At 36.9% G+C, this 18,882-nt stretch overlaps 1 protein-coding gene across 1 annotated transcript in view; it reads left to right on the forward strand.

The window, feature by feature from the left end:
• MACROD2 (mono-ADP ribosylhydrolase 2) overlaps positions 1-18,882 on the forward strand; it is a 2,341,201-nt gene that overhangs the window by 2,119,037 nt on the left and 203,282 nt on the right. Inside the window, exon 10 of the mRNA XM_036245484.1 lies at positions 17,933-17,974. Within this exon, the coding sequence (XP_036101377.1) occupies positions 17,933-17,974 (42 nt within the window). The remainder of the gene's footprint in view (positions 1-17,932; positions 17,975-18,882) is intronic.

An 18,882-nucleotide genomic window follows, 5' to 3' on the forward strand; every position in this document is an offset into this window, starting at 1 on the left:
AGAACAAATTTACCAATTATTTTCTCTACATACCTCAAGCAAAGTTCATTGCTTCTTTGGCTAAAAGTTTTCACTTTATCATTAATCACTGGCTTAATGACCACTGGTTGATAAAAACCCTTGTAAATACGTTTTCATTTTAGAAATCTTCAACCCCCACCAATATCTAATCTCATCCAATTTGTTCACAATGAAAACACCTGTGACTAAAAATATATTTTTATTCTCTTTCTTTTTTAAGCTTGAAAGCAATGACATTTGTTAATATTTTTTCTAGCTAAGAAATTTATTTGGTTTAAGTAAAGTATTTATATCAACTCATTGAAAATCAAATACAATTAATATATATTTTAAATTGTAACTAACTGAAAAACTAATAAGGTAGGAAAATTAGTCTAGCATGCATATGTGCTCATCCTAAACTTGCCACTTGCCTCTAAGAGAAAGATTTTCTTTAGACGGAAAATTTCATTCATGCTTAGGAATATAACTCAAATCTCATTGAAAAAAAATCTTAGAAAGGCTGAAAATGCTCCCGCGTTCTTGATAGACATAAAAAAATAATGAGTCAATTGACCCTCTAAAATTTTGGGTACACTTCTCAAGTACAATGTAAAATGATAAAGTTGCAAGAAGATTTAATGCCTTAAAAGTGAGTTATGGAGCCCAGCAGGTGTGGCTTAGTGGCTGAGCATTGACCCATGCACCAAGTGGTCGCCAATTTGATTCCCAGTCAGGGCACATGCCCAGGTTGTGGGCCAAATCCCCCGTGGGGGACATGCAGGAGGCAGCCAATCTATGTTCTTTCTCATCAATGTTTCTATCTCTCCCTCTCCCTTCTTCACTCTTTAAAATCAATAAAGCAAAAAAAATTAAAAATAAAAGTGAGCCATGGAAATGGTACACATCATATAAAATACATGTATGATAATTATTCAATAGTAGTAGATAATATTATTAAATATAGGAATTATGAATAAGTTTATCAATGAATTATAATTTTATTGGAGATGCTTTTTGGTCTTAAGTGCAGATTTATTTATTTGTTTGTTTATTTATTTATTTAGTACCAACATGAAAACATTTGAATGAAAAGTCAAAGCTTAAGTTTGAGAATTATACTTTGGCTACTTGATAAATATTTAAACATATCCCAATGGCTGGATAAATTGCATAGATTTTATTCAAATACTGATAGACATTTTATTAATTTATTTTATTTAAATATATAGACATACTTTGGTTTTGGCTTTTTATTTTCAGTATTATTATTAAATATTATTAAAATGAACATTTTTAAATTTTATTTTTCTAATCATCTGTTCTTGTTATTTATTTCTTTTTTTTTTATCCTCACCCGAGGACACCTTTCCACTTTTTGATCAGGTAGAGTGGGGGGGGGGGGAGAGAGAGAGAGAAACATCGATGCGAAAGGGACACATCGAGTGGCTGCCACCCGCACAACCGACCAGGGCCGGGGACAAACTGCAACCGAGGTACGTGCCCTTAGCGGGAACCGAACCCGGGTCTCTCAGGACCGCAGGCCGACGCTCTAAGCGCTGAGCCAAACCGGCCAGGGCAATTTCTATCTGTCTAAATTATACATACTCTTGCAAGGCAACTCCAGATGGATTTTTTTTATTTCTTTTTTGACCTCTTTGTCTTGTCTTACCAATGAAAAGGTAAAACTGTGGAGAATAAAGACCATTTCTAATATTCCATTACAGTTCCCCATTATCTGGAAAATTTCTAAATATATAGTAGGTACTTATTATAATAAATACGAAAATACCAATAGCTTAAGCTGAAACACTATTCAACCAGACTCAGGCAAAACATCAATATTTTTCAGAAATTATCAGTATTGTTACTATAGCTAGATGAGGGTATAACACTTCTTTTTATGTGTTTTTCACCTTTCACAGCAAGGAAAGAATATTTATCCAAATATTTTTATAATTATGGACATATTTAAAAAATATTTACCTGAATCTACTGTTTAAAAGTTAACAAGAAAAAGTATTCACATTACATCTTCTTTATCCTCCCTCCGCACTAATTTTTTTTTCTCATCCACATCATTCATTATCTTTATGCCCACCAATAAACAAATAGTTTATTATATGCCTACTATGTGGCCAAGACTTTGATCACTGCTGCATGTAAGATATAGTTCTTATAATACTCCTGAGAGACAAGTATTATGTAGAACATGTGGAAGACCTTATTAGCAAATAATTGAGTATAGCATGGTATGGTCATAGCACCCAGGAATTCAGAGGCAAATACTTATGAGGACCAGGGTTGTTGGGCACGTTTTATGAACAATGTGGCACTTTCAGTGATCTTTACGGGATGGGCAGGTACATAAAAATGATGCCCAGTGTGTGTAAATGACAGGGAGGAAGAAGGGCAGTTCAGGTAGGAAACTTGTTTAAATAAACAGAATGTTTACACCCAATTTTTTAATTCCTAACTGAGAAATGTTGGTGCTAAGAGTACATCCTGGAGTGGGATGGTAACATGATAGAACCTATATTTAAGGCAAATTAAGAATTAATTTTTCTATTTAAAAGAATTAATTCAGTCCTGACTTAGAGTCCAGCCTTCCAACAATAACTCTATGGAATAGGTTAATCGTCCACATCAATGTGAACAGAGGCTGTATAAAGCTCAGTAAATTACCCAAAGCCACACACTTGGGTATTTCAGACCTCAAAGCCTTTCCACTCACTATGCAATGCTTCCCACCAAAATCTTGAAACAGGAATAATTGTTTAAAAATAGAATATATATAAAACCTATTTGCAGTAATAGTGCTAGAGCTTCTGTGCCTTGTATGCCTCTACTACATGGCATATCCACATTTCTACTTTTACACCATCTTACCTGCTCCCCAGTCATCAGTTTTCCAAGACCAATAATGAAGCACAGGGTGCAGTGATCTGCTAAGGTTTCCTTCCTCTTGCCTTGTAACCCAGTGAAAAGAAGACAAAGCTTGAAGGCAGTATTGGTGAGATCTGAAACAGGTAATAAATGACTAGTGAAGAACTCAATGTATAGTCAAAATCATCTAGGTGTAAGGAGGAAACCACTGGGTTTGTCATCAGAAGAAATAGTTTCTATTTCTGTTACTAACACCTTAGAAGTGCGTGACTGTGCATGTTACAATTTTCTACACTTCAGTTTTGTCATGTGCAAACTTAGGAATGAGCCAATTTCAAAGTTAAGTAAATAACAATGTAAATGAATATTCACATAGGTATGTAGACCAAGCATCATAAATTCTAAAATATTCGTGTTTATTTCTTATTAAAATTTTAAAAGGAGGCATTTCAACTTTGGGACCGTCTTTAATATATATATATATATATATATATATATATATATATATATATATATATATATATGACTTGTTATAAAGGTAATACAGATTTGTAGTAAAAAAATAAATAAATAATAAAAAAGAAGGAAATACAATCTCTTATCCTACAGTCCAGAAATGAATTAGATTTTGTTGTTTATCCTTCAGGTGTTTTAAAATGGAAAATGCAAGTAACCAGAAATGCAGTCTTATTACTTGGTTCGTGTCACCACAAATTATGAACATATTTTCCTATCATTATAAAATCTTTTATAACATGATTCTATTGGACCTAATGTTCACTCAAAACCATACTACGTATTAAATTGTGATATTATTATTGCAAACTATTTACTATGTGTTTATAAATAACACATATAGATAAATACTGGCACACATTCACATTTTTTAAGAATACTTTTCTAAAAGTAGAATTGCTTTTTCAAAATGCATACAAAACCAAGATGCTTTTGATAGCAAATATCAAATTGGCTATTGCATTTGCAGCACCATAGGTGAATATCATGTACTGAATAACTTTAGGGGGTCACCATTCACAGAGTCAAACATATGACACTAATACTCGCATTAAGTGACTGGACTGTCTTAGTCTTTTCAGGTTGCTATTACAGAATACCATAGACTTGGTGTCTTATTAACAACAGAAATCTACGTATCACAGTTCTGGAGGCTGGAAGCCTGAGATCAGGGTGCCAGCATGATTGGGTTCTGGTGAGGACCCACTTCCGTGTTGCAAATAGCCATTTACTCCTTGTATCCCCACATGGTGGAGAGAAAGAGCCCTCTGGGGTCCCTTTATAAGGGCACTAATCCTTTTCATGACAGCTTCACCCCCATGAGCTAATCATCTCCCAAAGGTCCACCTCCTAATATTATCACATTGGGGATTAGGATTTCTTTTTTTTTTTTTTCCTTTATTGATTTTACAGAGAGAGGAAGTGAGAGGGAGAGAGAGAGATAGAAACATCGATGAGAGAGAACATCGACTGGCGGCCTCCTGCATGCTCCCCACTGGAGATCAGGCCCACAATCTGGGCATGTGCCCTGAATGGAAATTGAACCTGCAACCTCTTGGTGCACGGGTTGGTGCTCAACCACTGAACCACACCAGCTGGACTAGGATTTCAACATATGAATTGGGGGGTATACAAACATTCAGTTCATTGCATAGGATTTACAGTCCCTTGAGCAGTATATGAGATTTTACTTTTTCCCACTTTTCATAATGGAGAGCATTCTATGTTATTACTTTTATACATGAAATGAGGTAATTCATAAGTAATGAAGTGTATTTTATTAATAGTATGGCTTATCTTTTTTCAGTCTTTTGTTTATTATATCTCCAAATGTCTTATGTGAAATAACTAATATATCCTTTGCATATTTTATTGACTATTTCATCTTTTTCTTATTGATTTTTAAGAGTTCTTTGTATATTAAATTTATTAATTCTTTCAAAAATATATTGCAAATAGCTTCCTCATTTGTCACTTGTCTTTATGATATTAGTCTTTTATGCTCAGAACAATGAGGAAAGGTAAAAATAAAGACAAAAAAAGATGAAAGAAAATGTAAAGGAAGGAAGGAGTGATGGAAAGGAGAAAAAAATGAAGGCCAAAAAAAAAAGAAAAACAAGAAACCCTTTTACAAGAGAATAAAGTTGAAAACTAAAAACTCAGATAGGACCTTGATTTTAAGTCTCTGTACTGGATCCCCTAGGAAATCACTTCATTTCTAAATGGAATTGTTCTGAGTTCTACTCCTCAGACACTTTTTATGCCAAGTAATCTGCTTCCTGATTACCAGGTGTGGTAAGAGGGAAAATGCTCTCTCCTCAAAAATGCCTTAATTTGTGCATATGTTAAGTTACATCACAAAGAAAAATAAGATTGCAGATGGAATTAAGGCTGCTGATTAGCTGAATTTAAGATAAGGATGTTATCCTGAATTATCTGAGTGAGCCCAATGTAATCACAAGTCTAAAAATAGGAAGAGGGAAGCAGAAGAGAGTCAGAGGAAACATGACTATGGAAAAATGTTCAGCGACGCAACGTTGCTGGCTTTGAGGATGGAATTGGAGGCCACAGGCTAAGGAATGTGGGTGTTCTCTGGTAGCTAGAAAGGCAAGAACACAGATTCTTCCAGACCCTCCAGAAAGGAAGCAGCCTGATTGTAGTGCAGTTAGACCCATGTCAGGCTTCTTACCCACAGACCTGTGAGATAAAAAGTGTGTGTTGTTTTAAAGCCACTAAGTATGTGGACATTTGTTACCAATAAATAAATACACCAACTGTTCTTAAATATCAGAAATGCAAGATACACTGCTTACCCAGTCTGAATTGTACATAATTTTTCAAATGACACATTCAGTGTATAGAAAAAACTACAAAATGAATGAATTCAGAATTTTCTTTAATTGTGAATATTTACATGGACTTGGCATATTTGTGCACATTTGTACACTTTAATGTGTGCATTACATTGATGTTTGGAATTATACAAGACGTGCTCTCTGTAGTGTGACATGAATGAGCTGGCCACCTTCTAAGGAAATGGGTGCAAACCATTTCCACATGATGGGCCTTTAAAGCTACAAGCACATTTGCCTTCAATGAAAATCCAGTGAAGTGATGCGGTAACCAAGCAACCTGAATACAGGAACAAGCAGCAGGTATAGACAGAAAGCAATCTGTCCCTTCAAAGGCAGGGAGTGTGCAATGTGTGTAGCAAACACTGATAAACAGTGAAACAAATAAAGACCTAGGACAGGAGCCTTGACTAAGCAATTGATCTAGTTAGGAAGTTCTGGTAAAACAAAGATAAGACAAAATGCTGCTTAGAGAGGGGAGGATGCCCGGGGCATCTTAACAGAGGTGCTTTTAAGACCCTTCAAACATTGTGAGTAGACAGGTTTCAGTTCTGTAGTTGAAAACATTGAGGCAAATGCTGGGGAAAATAATTGATTTTGAGGAATACTATATGAATTAAATCCGAATGAGAAACAGAAATAAGAATAAAAATTAAAAAAAATAATAAAGTCAATGGAAATCCTCGGACCTTTATTGTGCTTTATGCTTATGCCTAACTTCTGCTCTAGGCCATGTCTTTGAAGAGTGATCTCCTTTACTTTCTCTTCACTCCACAGTCCACAGCAATCCTGTGATTATCTCCACCTTGCTACCACCCTGTCCTCATTGAGGTTATCAGGACCTCTTTCAAGGGTGGAGCATGGTCACTGAAACCAGTGCATATTTGAGCATATGACCTCACATGACCCTTTGCAGCCTTTGGCTTACTTAAAATATGGACAGCCTTTATCCTCTTGACCACGCTCTCACTCTCTTCCTGCCACTCCTCTCTGGTATGCGCACCTGCACCTGCACACAGGTCATCTCCAGCTGGGAGCCCCTCAGGCATCTCCAGCTCAACACATCTAAAACTAAATTCAAAATCTCCCCCACCACATCCTCCTTCTCCTGGCTCCCATATCTCAATAACTGGTATTATCATGTGCCTAACTGGCCAAGCCAGAAACAGCAGAACCATGCAGTGTTCTAAACAGTGCTTTTTATTGGTTGATTGATTTATAAATTAATGAGATTTGAGTGTTCCTCTTTGCCAAGGACCACTTGGGATGGGGGTGGGGCGGTGATACGTGGTTTTGCGTTTCTTCCAAATTTCTCCTAGCCCTGTCAACTACCTTGCAGAAAGTGTATCTGGCAAATATTAGATTCAGTGGGTCCAGGTTTTCAACCTAATGGCAGGATCCCTGCTCTATGAGAACTTCCCCTTTATCAATCATTCTTTGCTTGGAATTTCTGCTTTGTCAAGTTTCACAAAAAGCCATTCCAATAGCAACATCTTCCCTACTTCATAGAAATCCTAAAAAGCTTGGAGCACTTTATTTTTGTGAATATTTATTTCCTTTCTCTGAAAATGTAAATTGCTCCTAGAAACCCTTGGGAATATTTTTTTTTTTTTTTTTTTTAATGAGAACTGCAGAAGAAGCCTCTTGTATGAAATTAAGCCTTTAAAAAAAGGATTTGGAAGCCCATGACATAAAAGCCACAAGATCACTACAATTGCTTTGCTTGGCAGACCTGCTCATATGTGTGAAGGTCTCTGAAAATTTGACAAGGAAATTGTATGATCTATTTCAGGTGCCTGTCCTTTTATTTTCTTAGAAGTGAAGAGATTGCTTTAATAGCCCAGGAGAGTAACTTTCTCTCCTTTATAACACACCCTTTTTCCCTGCAACCTACAGGTCCCTTTGAAGCTGCTCTCTATCCATGTGCATGTCCCTTAGCCAAGGGTCCTGGGCCTGGTCCCTAATAACCGTACCATCTAGCTGCATGGTAGCTGGATGACTTCAAGCACAGAAGAAAGCACATGTTATCTTATAAAGAGAATAACTGTGCTTTAATCCCAGGAATTGTGTGATGTGGGCATCCTCTTACCATCATTAATGTTGGCATGAAATCACAAGTTAGCTCAGTTTGGCTGTTCAAACAGTGGGGCATGTACTGTTTCTAGAAGATTCTCCTCCAGCACATAAATACCAGTACATTCTTATTTATTTATTCACTTATGTTTTTTTAGAAAATTTGATACTAACTTTGTAAAGATATTTTTTGGGTGGTGCTATAGAGAAGCAAACTCGATTTCGTGCAGAAGAGTTCCCTGGTAGGACAGCACAGTTCTGTAGTACAGCACAGCTGTTCTGGGAGCAGCAGTTCTTAAGCTTGCATTCGGTAAAGGAGTACGACACACCCAAGTCATGGCAAAACTCACTTTGTTTTACAAAGTGTAAGACCGTTTGTTACTGGGAAATGAGATGCTGCTCCAAAGATGGGTATCTTTAAGACAACAGACATTCATATTAACTCTATCCCATAAAAGAATGTGAAGTAGCTCTAATAGACTTCAAAACACATTAGATACTTCCTTTTGAAGGGGTTTCTGAAATGTATAAAGCCAGGTGTTACTGAAAATTGGTTATTTATGGAAACTAGTTGGTTTTCGTATTCTTTTTTTTTTCTTCTGTTCAACCTTCTTTATTTTTTATTATTTTTAAATTAATTAATTTATTTTGTTACAGATGTTTCTGCTTTTTCCCCGAATGATTCCTCCCTTCCTGTCCCTCCCTGCACTCTCCCCAGCTTTGTTGTCCATGTCCATTGTTCATGCATACATGAATATAAGTTCTGTGGTTTATCTCTCCCCCACTACCCCTTTTCTAGGGATTGTCAGTCTATACACTGCTTCTACGTCTCTGGGTATATCCTATTCCTCAGATTGTTATGTTCATTATATTCCACAAATAAGTGAGATGATGTGATATTTGTCTTTCTCTACTTGGCTTGTTTCGCTTACGATAACACTTTCCAGGACCCTCCATGTAGTCTCAAAGGATGAGAGATCTTTCTTTCTTACAGCAGCATAGTACTCCATTGTGTATATGTACCACTGCTTTTTTATCCATTCATCTACTGATGGACATTTGGGCTGTTTCCAGATCTTAGTTATTGTAAAGAGTGCTGCTACGAACATGGGGGTACATATATTCTTTCTGATTAGTGTTTCAGGCTTCTTAGGGTATATTCCCAGAAGTCGGATCACTGGGTCAAATGGAAGTTCAATTTTTAATTTTTTGAGGTAACACCATATTGTTTTCCACAGTGGCTGCACCAGTCTGCATTCCCACCAGAAGTGGACTAGAATCCCCTTTTCTCCACACCCTCGCCAACACTTGTTGTTTGATGATTTGTTGATGGCGGCCATTCTGACAGGTGTGAGGTGGTACCTCATTGTTGTTTTAATTGCATCTCTCTGATGATTAGTGATGTCGAGCATTTCTTCATATGTCTCTTAGCAATTTGTATGTCCTGTTTGGAGAGGTATCTATTTAGTTCCTCTGCCCATTTTTCAATAGGTTTCTTTGTCTTTCTTTTGTTGTGTTCTATGAGTACTCTGTATATATTGAAAATTAACCCCTTATCTGATATATCATTGGCAATTATGCTTTCCCATACAGTGGGTTGCCTTTCCATTTTGATGATTGTATCTTTTGCTGTGCAGAAGCTTTTGAGTTTGATGTAGTCCCATGTGTTCATTTTCCCCTTTGTTTCTGTTGCCTTAGGTGATGTATCATTGAAAATTCTGCTGCGTATGATGTCTGAAATTTTGTTGCCTACATTTTCTTCTAGAATTTTTATGAATTCATGAGTAACATTTAGTCTTTTATCCATTGTGAGTTTATTCTTCTTTAGGGTGTAAGTTGATGGTCTAGTTTCATTTTTTGCATGTAGCTGTCCAATTTTCCCAGCACCATTTATTAAAGAGGCTGTCTTTACTCTTGCCACCTTTGTCAAATATTAATTGAGCATAATGTCTTGGGTCCATTTCTGAGTTCTCTATTCTGTTTCATTGATTTATCTGCCTATATGCCTATTCTTGTGCAAGCACCAAGCTGTTTTGATTACAGTGGCTTTGTAGTATAACCTGAAATCTGGTAATGTGATCCCTCCTACTTTGTTCTTCTTTTTCAAGATTGTTGTGGCTATTCAAGGTCCATGTGAACTTTTGAAATATTTGTTCTAGTTCTGTGAAGTATGTTGTTGGTATCTCGATGGGGATTGCATTGAATCTATAGATTGCTTAGGGTAGTATGGCCATTTTAATGATGTTAATTCTTTCAATCCATGAACAAGGTGTGTGATTCCACTTTTTAATATCTTCTTCTATATATTTTTCAACGACCTGCAGTTTTCTGCAAATAGGGTCTTTATTTCTTTGGTTAAGTTTATTCCTAGGTATCTTAATTTTTTTGGTGCAATGGTAAATGGGATTGTTTTTTTAGTTTCTCTTTCTGTGAGTTCATCATTGGTGTATAAGAATGCCATCGTCAAACAGGACATACAAATAGCTAAGAGACATATGAAGAAATGCTCAACATCACTAATCATCAGAGAGGTGCAAATTAAAACAATAATGAGGTATCACCTCACATCTGTCAAATGGCCGCCATCAACAAATCATCAAACAACAAGTGTTGGCGAGGGTGTAGAGAAAAGGGGACTCTAGTCCACTTCTGGTGGGAATGCAGATTGGTGCAGCCACTATGGAAAACAATATGGTGTTACCTCAAGAAATTAAAAATTGAACTGACATTTTTTGTTTGTTTTTTTGTGGTACGTGCCCCTAGCGGGAACCGAACCCAGGACTCTCTGGTCTGCAGGCTGACTCTCAACCGCTGAGCCAAACTGGCCAGGGCTGAACTTCCATTTGACCCAGTGATCCCACTTCTAGGAATATATCCTAAGAAACCTGAAACACCAATCAGAAAAAATATATGTACCCCTATGTTCATAGCAGCACTATTTACAATAGCTAAGATCTGGAAACAGCCCAAATGTCCATCAGTAGACAAATGGATAAAAAAGCAGTGGTACATATACACAATGGAGTACTATGCCGCTGTAAGTAAGAAAGATCTCTTATCCTCTGAGACGACATGGAGGGACCTGGAAAGTATTATCCTAAGCGAAACAAGCCAAGAGAGAAAGACAAATATCACATGATCTCACTTATTTGTGGAATGTATTGAACATAAACATCTGAGGAATGGGGTAGTCCCAGAGACGTGGAAGTGGGGTACAGACTGACAATCCCCTGATGAGGGGGCAGGGAGGAGAGATAAACCACAGAACTTATATGCATGTATGTATGAACAATGGACATGGACAACAAAGGGGGAACTGGGTGGAGAGGGTGCAGGAGGGGGAGGGGGAATCAGTGGAATAAAAAGGAGAAACATCTGTAACAAAAATAAATTAATTAATTTAAAAAAAAGAATGCCATCGATTTCTTGACGTTAATTTTTTATCCTGCTACTTTGCCAAATTCATTTATTAAGTCTAGGAAAATTTTTATGGAGTCTTTGGGGTTCTCTACGTATAGTATCATGTCATCTGCAAATGATGGCTATTTCACTTTCTCCTTTTCCATTTGGATCCCTTTTATTTTTTCTTCATGTCTGATTGCTGTGGCTAAAATTTCCAGTACTATGTTAAATAAGAGTGGTGAAAGTGAGCATCCCTGCCTCGTTCCTGTTCTTAAGGGAAATGCTTCTAGTTTTTGCCCATTGACTATGATGTTGGTTGTAGGTCTTTCATATATGGCTTTTATTATGTGGAGATATAATCCGTCTATTCCCACATTGCTGAGCATTTTTATCAGAAATGGGTGCTGGATTTTGTTGAAGGCTTTTTCAGTGTCTATTAATATGATCATATGATTTTTATCTTTCATTTTGTTTATGTGGTGTATCACATTTATTGATTTGTGAATATTGTACTAGTCTTGCATTCCTGGGATGAATCCCACTTGGTCATGGTGAATAATTTTTTTGATGTATTGCTGGATTTGATTTGCTAGTATTTTGTTCAGGATTTTGGCATCTATATTCATCAGGGATATTGGTCTGTAGTTTTCTTTCTTTGTAGTGTCTTTTTCTGGTTTTGGAATTAGAATTATGCTGTCGCAATAAAATGAGTTTGGAAGTCCTCCTTCTTTTTGAATTTTTTGAAATAGTTTTAGGAGAACGGGTATTCTTTGAATGTTCAGTAAAATTCCCCGTGAAGCGGCCCTGGCCAGGGCTTTTGTTTGCTGGGAGAGTCTTGATTACATCTTCAATTTCTTCTGTTGTTACTGGTCTGTTCAAGTTTTCTATCTCTTCTCGGGTGCAGTTTTGGGGTACTATGTTCACACATTTTTAAAAAAATAAAAATTATAACAATTTTAGTAATACCTAAGATAATCACTGACACAACTTGCAATATGTGCCAGATACTGTATGTTTATATTATTTTTTTTTGATACTATGACAGCTGTCCCCCACCTTCCCCTCTCTTACCCACCTTTACCCAACCTTCCTGCACCCCTTCCTCTGGCCATCACCACACCGTTGCCTTTGTCTGTGGGCTACACATATATGTTCTTTCGCAATTCTCTTCACCCTCCTTTCACACATTTTTGATCAAAATAAGAACTACAGTTATATTTGTACTTTTTGTGCAGAACTCAACAGGGTAATTTAACAGAGAGTTGTGCTGTGAATAAAGAGAGCATCTATTCATGAAATTAATATCAAGGAGTCATCTTAAGATGAAATGGTGCTTTAGTCTCTGGGTGTTCTCTGCCTAGAAAGGAAAGGGGATTTCCTGCAATTGGATTTCTTTTTTTTTATCCTCATCCAAGGACACTTTACCATTTTTGTTCAGATAGAGTGGGGAGAGAGAGAAAGAGAGAGAGAGAGAGAGAAAAAAAAAAAACATCAACGTGAAAGGGACACATCCAGTGGCTGCCTCCTGCATGACCCAACCAGGGCCGGGGACAAACTGCAACCGAGACACGTGCCCTTAGCGGGAAGCGAACCTGGGTGTCCCTGGACCACAGGCCGATGCTCTAATCGCTGAGCCAAACCAGCCAGGCATGCAATTGGATTTCTGAACACACAGAACAATATCATCAGATGGATTGCTCTCTATTTAGAAATGGTATCTGTATCACTTTGGCTAAGAACTTTTTGTTTCGTTTTGTCCTCTAACAAAGAAGTAAGATGCTTGAAGAACTGTTAAAAAGGGCAGAGGCTCTGTGCCCATGCTCTACCAGTCTCCTAACTGCTGCAAATTTTGAATGGCATGATTTCTTATGCCATGGTTTTGTTAGAAAAAAAAAATTCTTCATTATATAAAATAATGTTGAACTAGAGTGGATTTCATTAATGAATAATTGTACATTAAGTGCTTTGCAGACCAAAAATACTCTGTGCTTGATTTTTATACAAATAATACCAAAATATTAAAGCATGTGTTTTGTAATTTTTTAGTAAATTTCTCTCATTAAAAAAATGTTATCAGTCAAACAATAGTGTGTCATTCATCTCTTTAAAGTTGTTTAATTGTCAAGATAAAGTTGAAATGCTTTAACCTGGAGTATAAATCTGGATTTTATAGATAAACAGGACCAAGAGCAGATAGATAGATAGATAGATAGATAGATAGAGATTTAATATAAAGAATTGGCTTATACAGTAATGAAGTCTGACATGGCAAAATCTAAAGTTGGCAATCTAGACACACAGGAGATGTGATGGTGTAGTTCTAGTAAGTGTCTGAGACCTAAGAACCAGGAGATTAAATGACATATAGTTTCAATTCAAATGCCTGCAGGCTTGAGATCCAAGAGAAGCAGATGTTTTGATTTGAGTCAAAGGCAAGACAAGTCTGATGTCCCAGCACAAATGTAGTCTGGCAAAAGAAATTTCCTCTTACTGGTGGGAGGGTCAACCTTAAACTGATTGGATTAGACCCAGCCACATTATGGAGCGCAATCTGCTTTACTCAATCTACTGATTAAATGTTAATTTCAATCAGAAAAATTCTCACAGACACACTGTGAAGAATGTTTGACAAATGTCTGTGCACCCCATGACTTGGCACTCCATGATCCTGTCATGTTGATACATAAAATTAACCATCATACCCAATCATACCCAGTGTGAAAGATCTTTCATTATCTAGCCAGAACAGATCAATTTATCTTTAGTTTGTCCTATAAGTCCTCTTTCCAGCCATTCAGAGCTAGTTTTATTTCTTTAAAAGCATCTTGACAATTTATATCCATGTGTTTTTACAGCTGCTCTTCCCTCTGCTTGAGCACAATTACCCTTATCTTAAGTTGAAACCCCCAGAAGCAGACCTGCAACAAGAATTCTAGTGGGAGTCATTTATTTGAGAGCTGATCCCAGGGAATACCATCAGAAGAGTGGAGAAGCAAGATAAGAAAGTGAAGGAAAGCAGTAAGGTTAAGTTATAAATACATTACCACTGGACCACCAGGGCTCATTTCCATGGCCAGGAAGGAGGATACTCTTGAACATTGTATAGAATATGCTTCTGAATTAGCCCACCCGAGAAGCAAGGGGGCTGGAGTACCTATATGCAGATCTTGTCAGTCATTTATGAAAGAATGCCCTCTGGGGCTTGTAAATTCTCTGATGTTTCTCAAGTGGGCTCAAGGGACACAGAGAAAGCCCTCAGGCTAAGAGACCCAGGGGCTGGTGGCTGAATGTCAGGCTGGCAATTCCTGAACTGTCAGGGAACAAGGCGGAGTAGGCAGGGCATCCAGATCTTCTGGGAATTTACTGCAGCTTTTTTCCCCTAGCCCATTCTCACCCTTTAGGATTCAGCCTCCCTCTTCTGGAAGCCTTCACAGACTTTCTCTCTTACTTAGCTGCCACCTGTCTGTTTCCCAGTGGAATCTCTGCTTACCTGCACCAGAGAATGTGTTACTTCCTCTTTCTGTGGTTTCAGTTTCCTATATCACCTACTTCTTTGTGAGCTCTTTGAAGGAAAGGATTGTCAACCCATTTCCTCAGGGCCTTGCATAGTTCTAGCTCATGGTGGTGTTCAATAAATGGTTGTTTAAGTAATAAGAGCAGTACAACAATGACATCTTAACAGTGATAGCCAGTATTTATTAAATGCTCTTTTATGTAAGCACTGTATATGTATTGCCAACTCTAGAAGATTAGTACTATTATTAGTAGTACTATTTTTATTACTATTACTTTTTTCCTGGAGTTAAGGTATAGTTTACATAATTTGCCCAATATTACATAGCTATATATAGCTGAGCCTGGAAGTAAAGCCAAATAGTCTGAGTCCAGATCCTGGATGTACTCTTAACTACTGTATGAAAAAATGAGTGAATGAGTGCAATGAATGAGTGAGTAAATGAATGAATGAATGAAAACACCAAGTCTGATTCTTCAACTCAGGGGGTAATTCTAGGGATGATGCTGTCAGCACAGTCTATAAAGTTCGAATATCTTCTCTAATGTCACATTTTCTAAGAACTGTTTCTAGTCCACTAGAAGCATCCATCCCTTCTTAGACACCGTTTGTAATGACACTGACAACTCTCTACCATATGTTCAAATTTATCTGCATGTCCTTGTTTTCTTCTCAGTGATAAGTTTTTTAGATAACTGCTTAAGAGTCTGATTCATTCATTTGTTTTATTTGTAATTAATTATTTTGTTACAGATATTTCTCCTTTTTTTCCCATTGACACCCTCCTCCCAATCCCCACCCTCTGCCCTGTCCCCAGCATTGTTGTCTGTGTCCATCGGTTACGCATACATGCATATAAGTTCTGTGGTTTATCTCTTCCCTCCTCCACCCCCCTCTTCTGAGGTTTGTGCACACAATAGACTACAAATGAGTGTTTGCCACTCATGGATACATGGGTGACAAGCAAAGGGATCTTGGACTCTTCTTTTATCTTTTCCTAGAAACTGTTGAGACTCTTTTTCACTCCACTCTGTGATTCCAGAGACGGTCATCATAGAGATTTTAGGTGATTCTGGAAATACAATTCTTTTAAAATATATTACTTTCAGGGAAGAATCTGTGAAGAGTTTACTTTGTAACATTTTGATAATTATTTAGTTAGAATTATATTTCTAAGAAACAGGTATTCTTCCTCCCAAAACTGCATTTATAGAAAGAGTGAAAGAAATAAATTGTATAGAAAATAACTAATGTTTCTAATACTTTTTAATGGAAAAAGATTTGCTTCTTTAAAAGCTAACAATGGCCATCATGAATTATCTTTCTAAAACCTCAAATGCATTTTCCATTTCCACTGACTAATACACTTCTAATCTTTATTTACAATTAACACTAAGAAGAGTGCCATATTGAGTAAATTTGGCTAAAATATCATTATATTATAAAACACATCCAGGAGGAAGTTGCAAATCCTCACTGAGTCTTCATTGTTTTCAAACCATCACATAGACACACGGAGTCCAACATGTAGGAGTGACATAGAAAATAACAGAAATTTGACTGAGTGGACATGTCTTTATTGATTCTAGTGTGTAAAATTAAGCATATTAGGTGCCAAGGAATACAAAGGAACATGAGACATGGTCTTTATCTTTGCAGAATCTAGAGATGAACATTTGGAAGACAGATATGTTAACAAGTAGCTGTAGAATGTGATGGTAATAATAGCTAATATTTAGCACTTAACAATGTTACAATAACTGTTGTAGTGCTTTATGTGGCATCATCTCATTGGATCCTTACAACTCCTTAAAGAAAACAGTACTATTATTACACTTTATAGCTGATGAACCTGAAATTCAGGAAGGTTAGACAACTTCTCCAAGATTACATGCCTAGTGAATGTTTAGGTGGAGGATCCAGGAAGCAGACCTAAACCCAAAGGTCCTTAAAGTTCTTATGCTGGTGGCAGTAAAAATAAGATACACCAAAGAGAACACTATTCATTCAAACTGGGGTCAAGCAGATGTTATGGCACCACAGCGTGGCCTTGAAGGATGAGTGTGAATAGATGGTGCAGGGCCTTTATTCCAAGACTGAGGCAGGTAGAGGAAGCTAAAGGAGATCCTGAGAAAATAGAGAAAGTCAGTGTTTTCAAGCATGTAGGTAGCATGAATGGAACAGGGATGGCAAAAACGAGAAAAGTGGTTTGAACCAGATGTCTTGGCTTTGAGTGTTACCCCAAAGAGCCTAGACTTTTCTCATTAGACAGAAAGGAGTCACTGAAAGGTTGTGAACCAAATCAAAGTTGTATTTTAAGATAGATTTGGCAGCTACATGTAGAAGGAATTGGAGTTAGGAATGGGAGGAAAAGAGGACCAGTTTGGAAACCATAATACAGGGAGGGCAAATGGCACTGATAGTCTGAATTTGGGTTGCAATATATGAGTAAAAAAGAGAAAACATGGAGACGAACAGGATGTGGCACCATCTGGATGTGAGGAATACTTAAGGATAAGAAATGACAACACAAAAGTTCAAAACAACAAATATGTCATCCAGAGTACAGAGGAGGCACACACCTTGTCCAGTTAAAGGGGGTAGCACTGGGAGATGAGATGAAGGGAGTTAGGTGGGAATGATGAAACCTGTGAGCACGTGGAAACATGTTGTTAAAGGATGGGATCTGGGTTGGTAGCAAACTAGCACTTTTCATGTTGGAGTGCAGGGATTGGTCACTGTGTTGATCTACAACCAAATGGTGATGCCCATGTTTCTGAGATACTTGAGGTGAGCATGCATATCTTTAATAAATGCAGAAAATGTGCCATTTAAAGTCTGTGGTTTATTTATTTATTTTTTAAGAATTAAAATGATTTTAGTGACCATGCATAAATTTTATAACAAAAACAAATGATTGCATATATATAGCTTGTCATAAATATATAGTACTTTTTAAAAGAAATATAAACACCAAGTGTTAAACTGTGCTCTAATGTGTATACTTCCTTTCTAATTTAGCATGATAATATAAAACAGTAAAAATGTATGATTTAGTATTCTCTTTTCCACTAAGATTTTTTTTCTTTGTTGTTGTTTTTTAATTAGTCAAATTAGAGAATTCGGGTGTTTCTAGCTTTCATATAAATTTTTCTTAGTCTTTTTCTGATTGTTTTTTTTTTTTTAATAGGTGATGGTGAAGAAGAAGATGTTGACATGAAAGAAGATTCAGGTATTGAATTTATGATTTTCATTTTAGAGGAAGGACAGGGACCATTCTGTTGATTATACATATTTTACTTTTTTTTTAAGAAAAGACAAAACAAGGTTTATAAAATCTATATTCAAGATCATAAGATAAAGTAGTTTTACTAGCTCTTATAGCAAATACAGCTACTCTGTTTAAGCATTAGACTTGACTTTGATCTTTCTGACTACTAAGGTAAAAAAGTGAAACATAAGGTTGTAGTTAATAGATTTGTGTAACAAATCACCCCCAAAACTCTGTGGCTAAAACACCCACTTATTGTGCTTATGCATTCTATGGGTCAAGAATTCATACAGAACATAGCAAGAATGACTTTATAAACCTGCTTCACAAGGCCTGAGGCCTCAGCAGAAAAACTCAACACCTTGGGGCTAAAATCATCTGAAGATTTCCTGACTCACATAACTGGCTGGCCATTCATATTGGCTATCAGCTGAAACCTAAGCTGGGACAGTTTTCTAAAACACCTATGCATGGCCTCTTTATGTGGTCTTGGCTTCCTCAGAGCATAGCTGCCAGGTTCCAGAGTGGTTTCTCTAAAGAGAGTGAGCAAGCCAGAGGGAGCTTAGCCCTTTACAGGACTCAGCCTCAGAGGTACCACAGCATCAGTTCTACTGAACTCTTTTCTTAGAAACAGTCAGTCAAGCCTACCCAAGCTTAGGGGAAGAAAAAACAGATTCAACCTCCTGATGGAGAGCTGTGAGGTTCTGCAAAGTATGTAGGACCTAAAATATTTCTGTGGCCATATTTAGAAAATATGTTTTGTACATATACTATATTACTCTCATTACCAGAAATTAAGATGCCTGCCAACACCTCGAGAAAGACTAGTGTTTGATGAGAGAAATCTAGTGGCTGAAAGCATAGACTCT

The sequence above is a fragment of the Molossus molossus genome, unplaced genomic scaffold (assembly GCF_014108415.1).
Source record: "Molossus molossus isolate mMolMol1 unplaced genomic scaffold, mMolMol1.p scaffold_m16_p_6, whole genome shotgun sequence".
Lineage (NCBI taxonomy): Eukaryota > Metazoa > Chordata > Mammalia > Chiroptera > Molossidae > Molossus > Molossus molossus.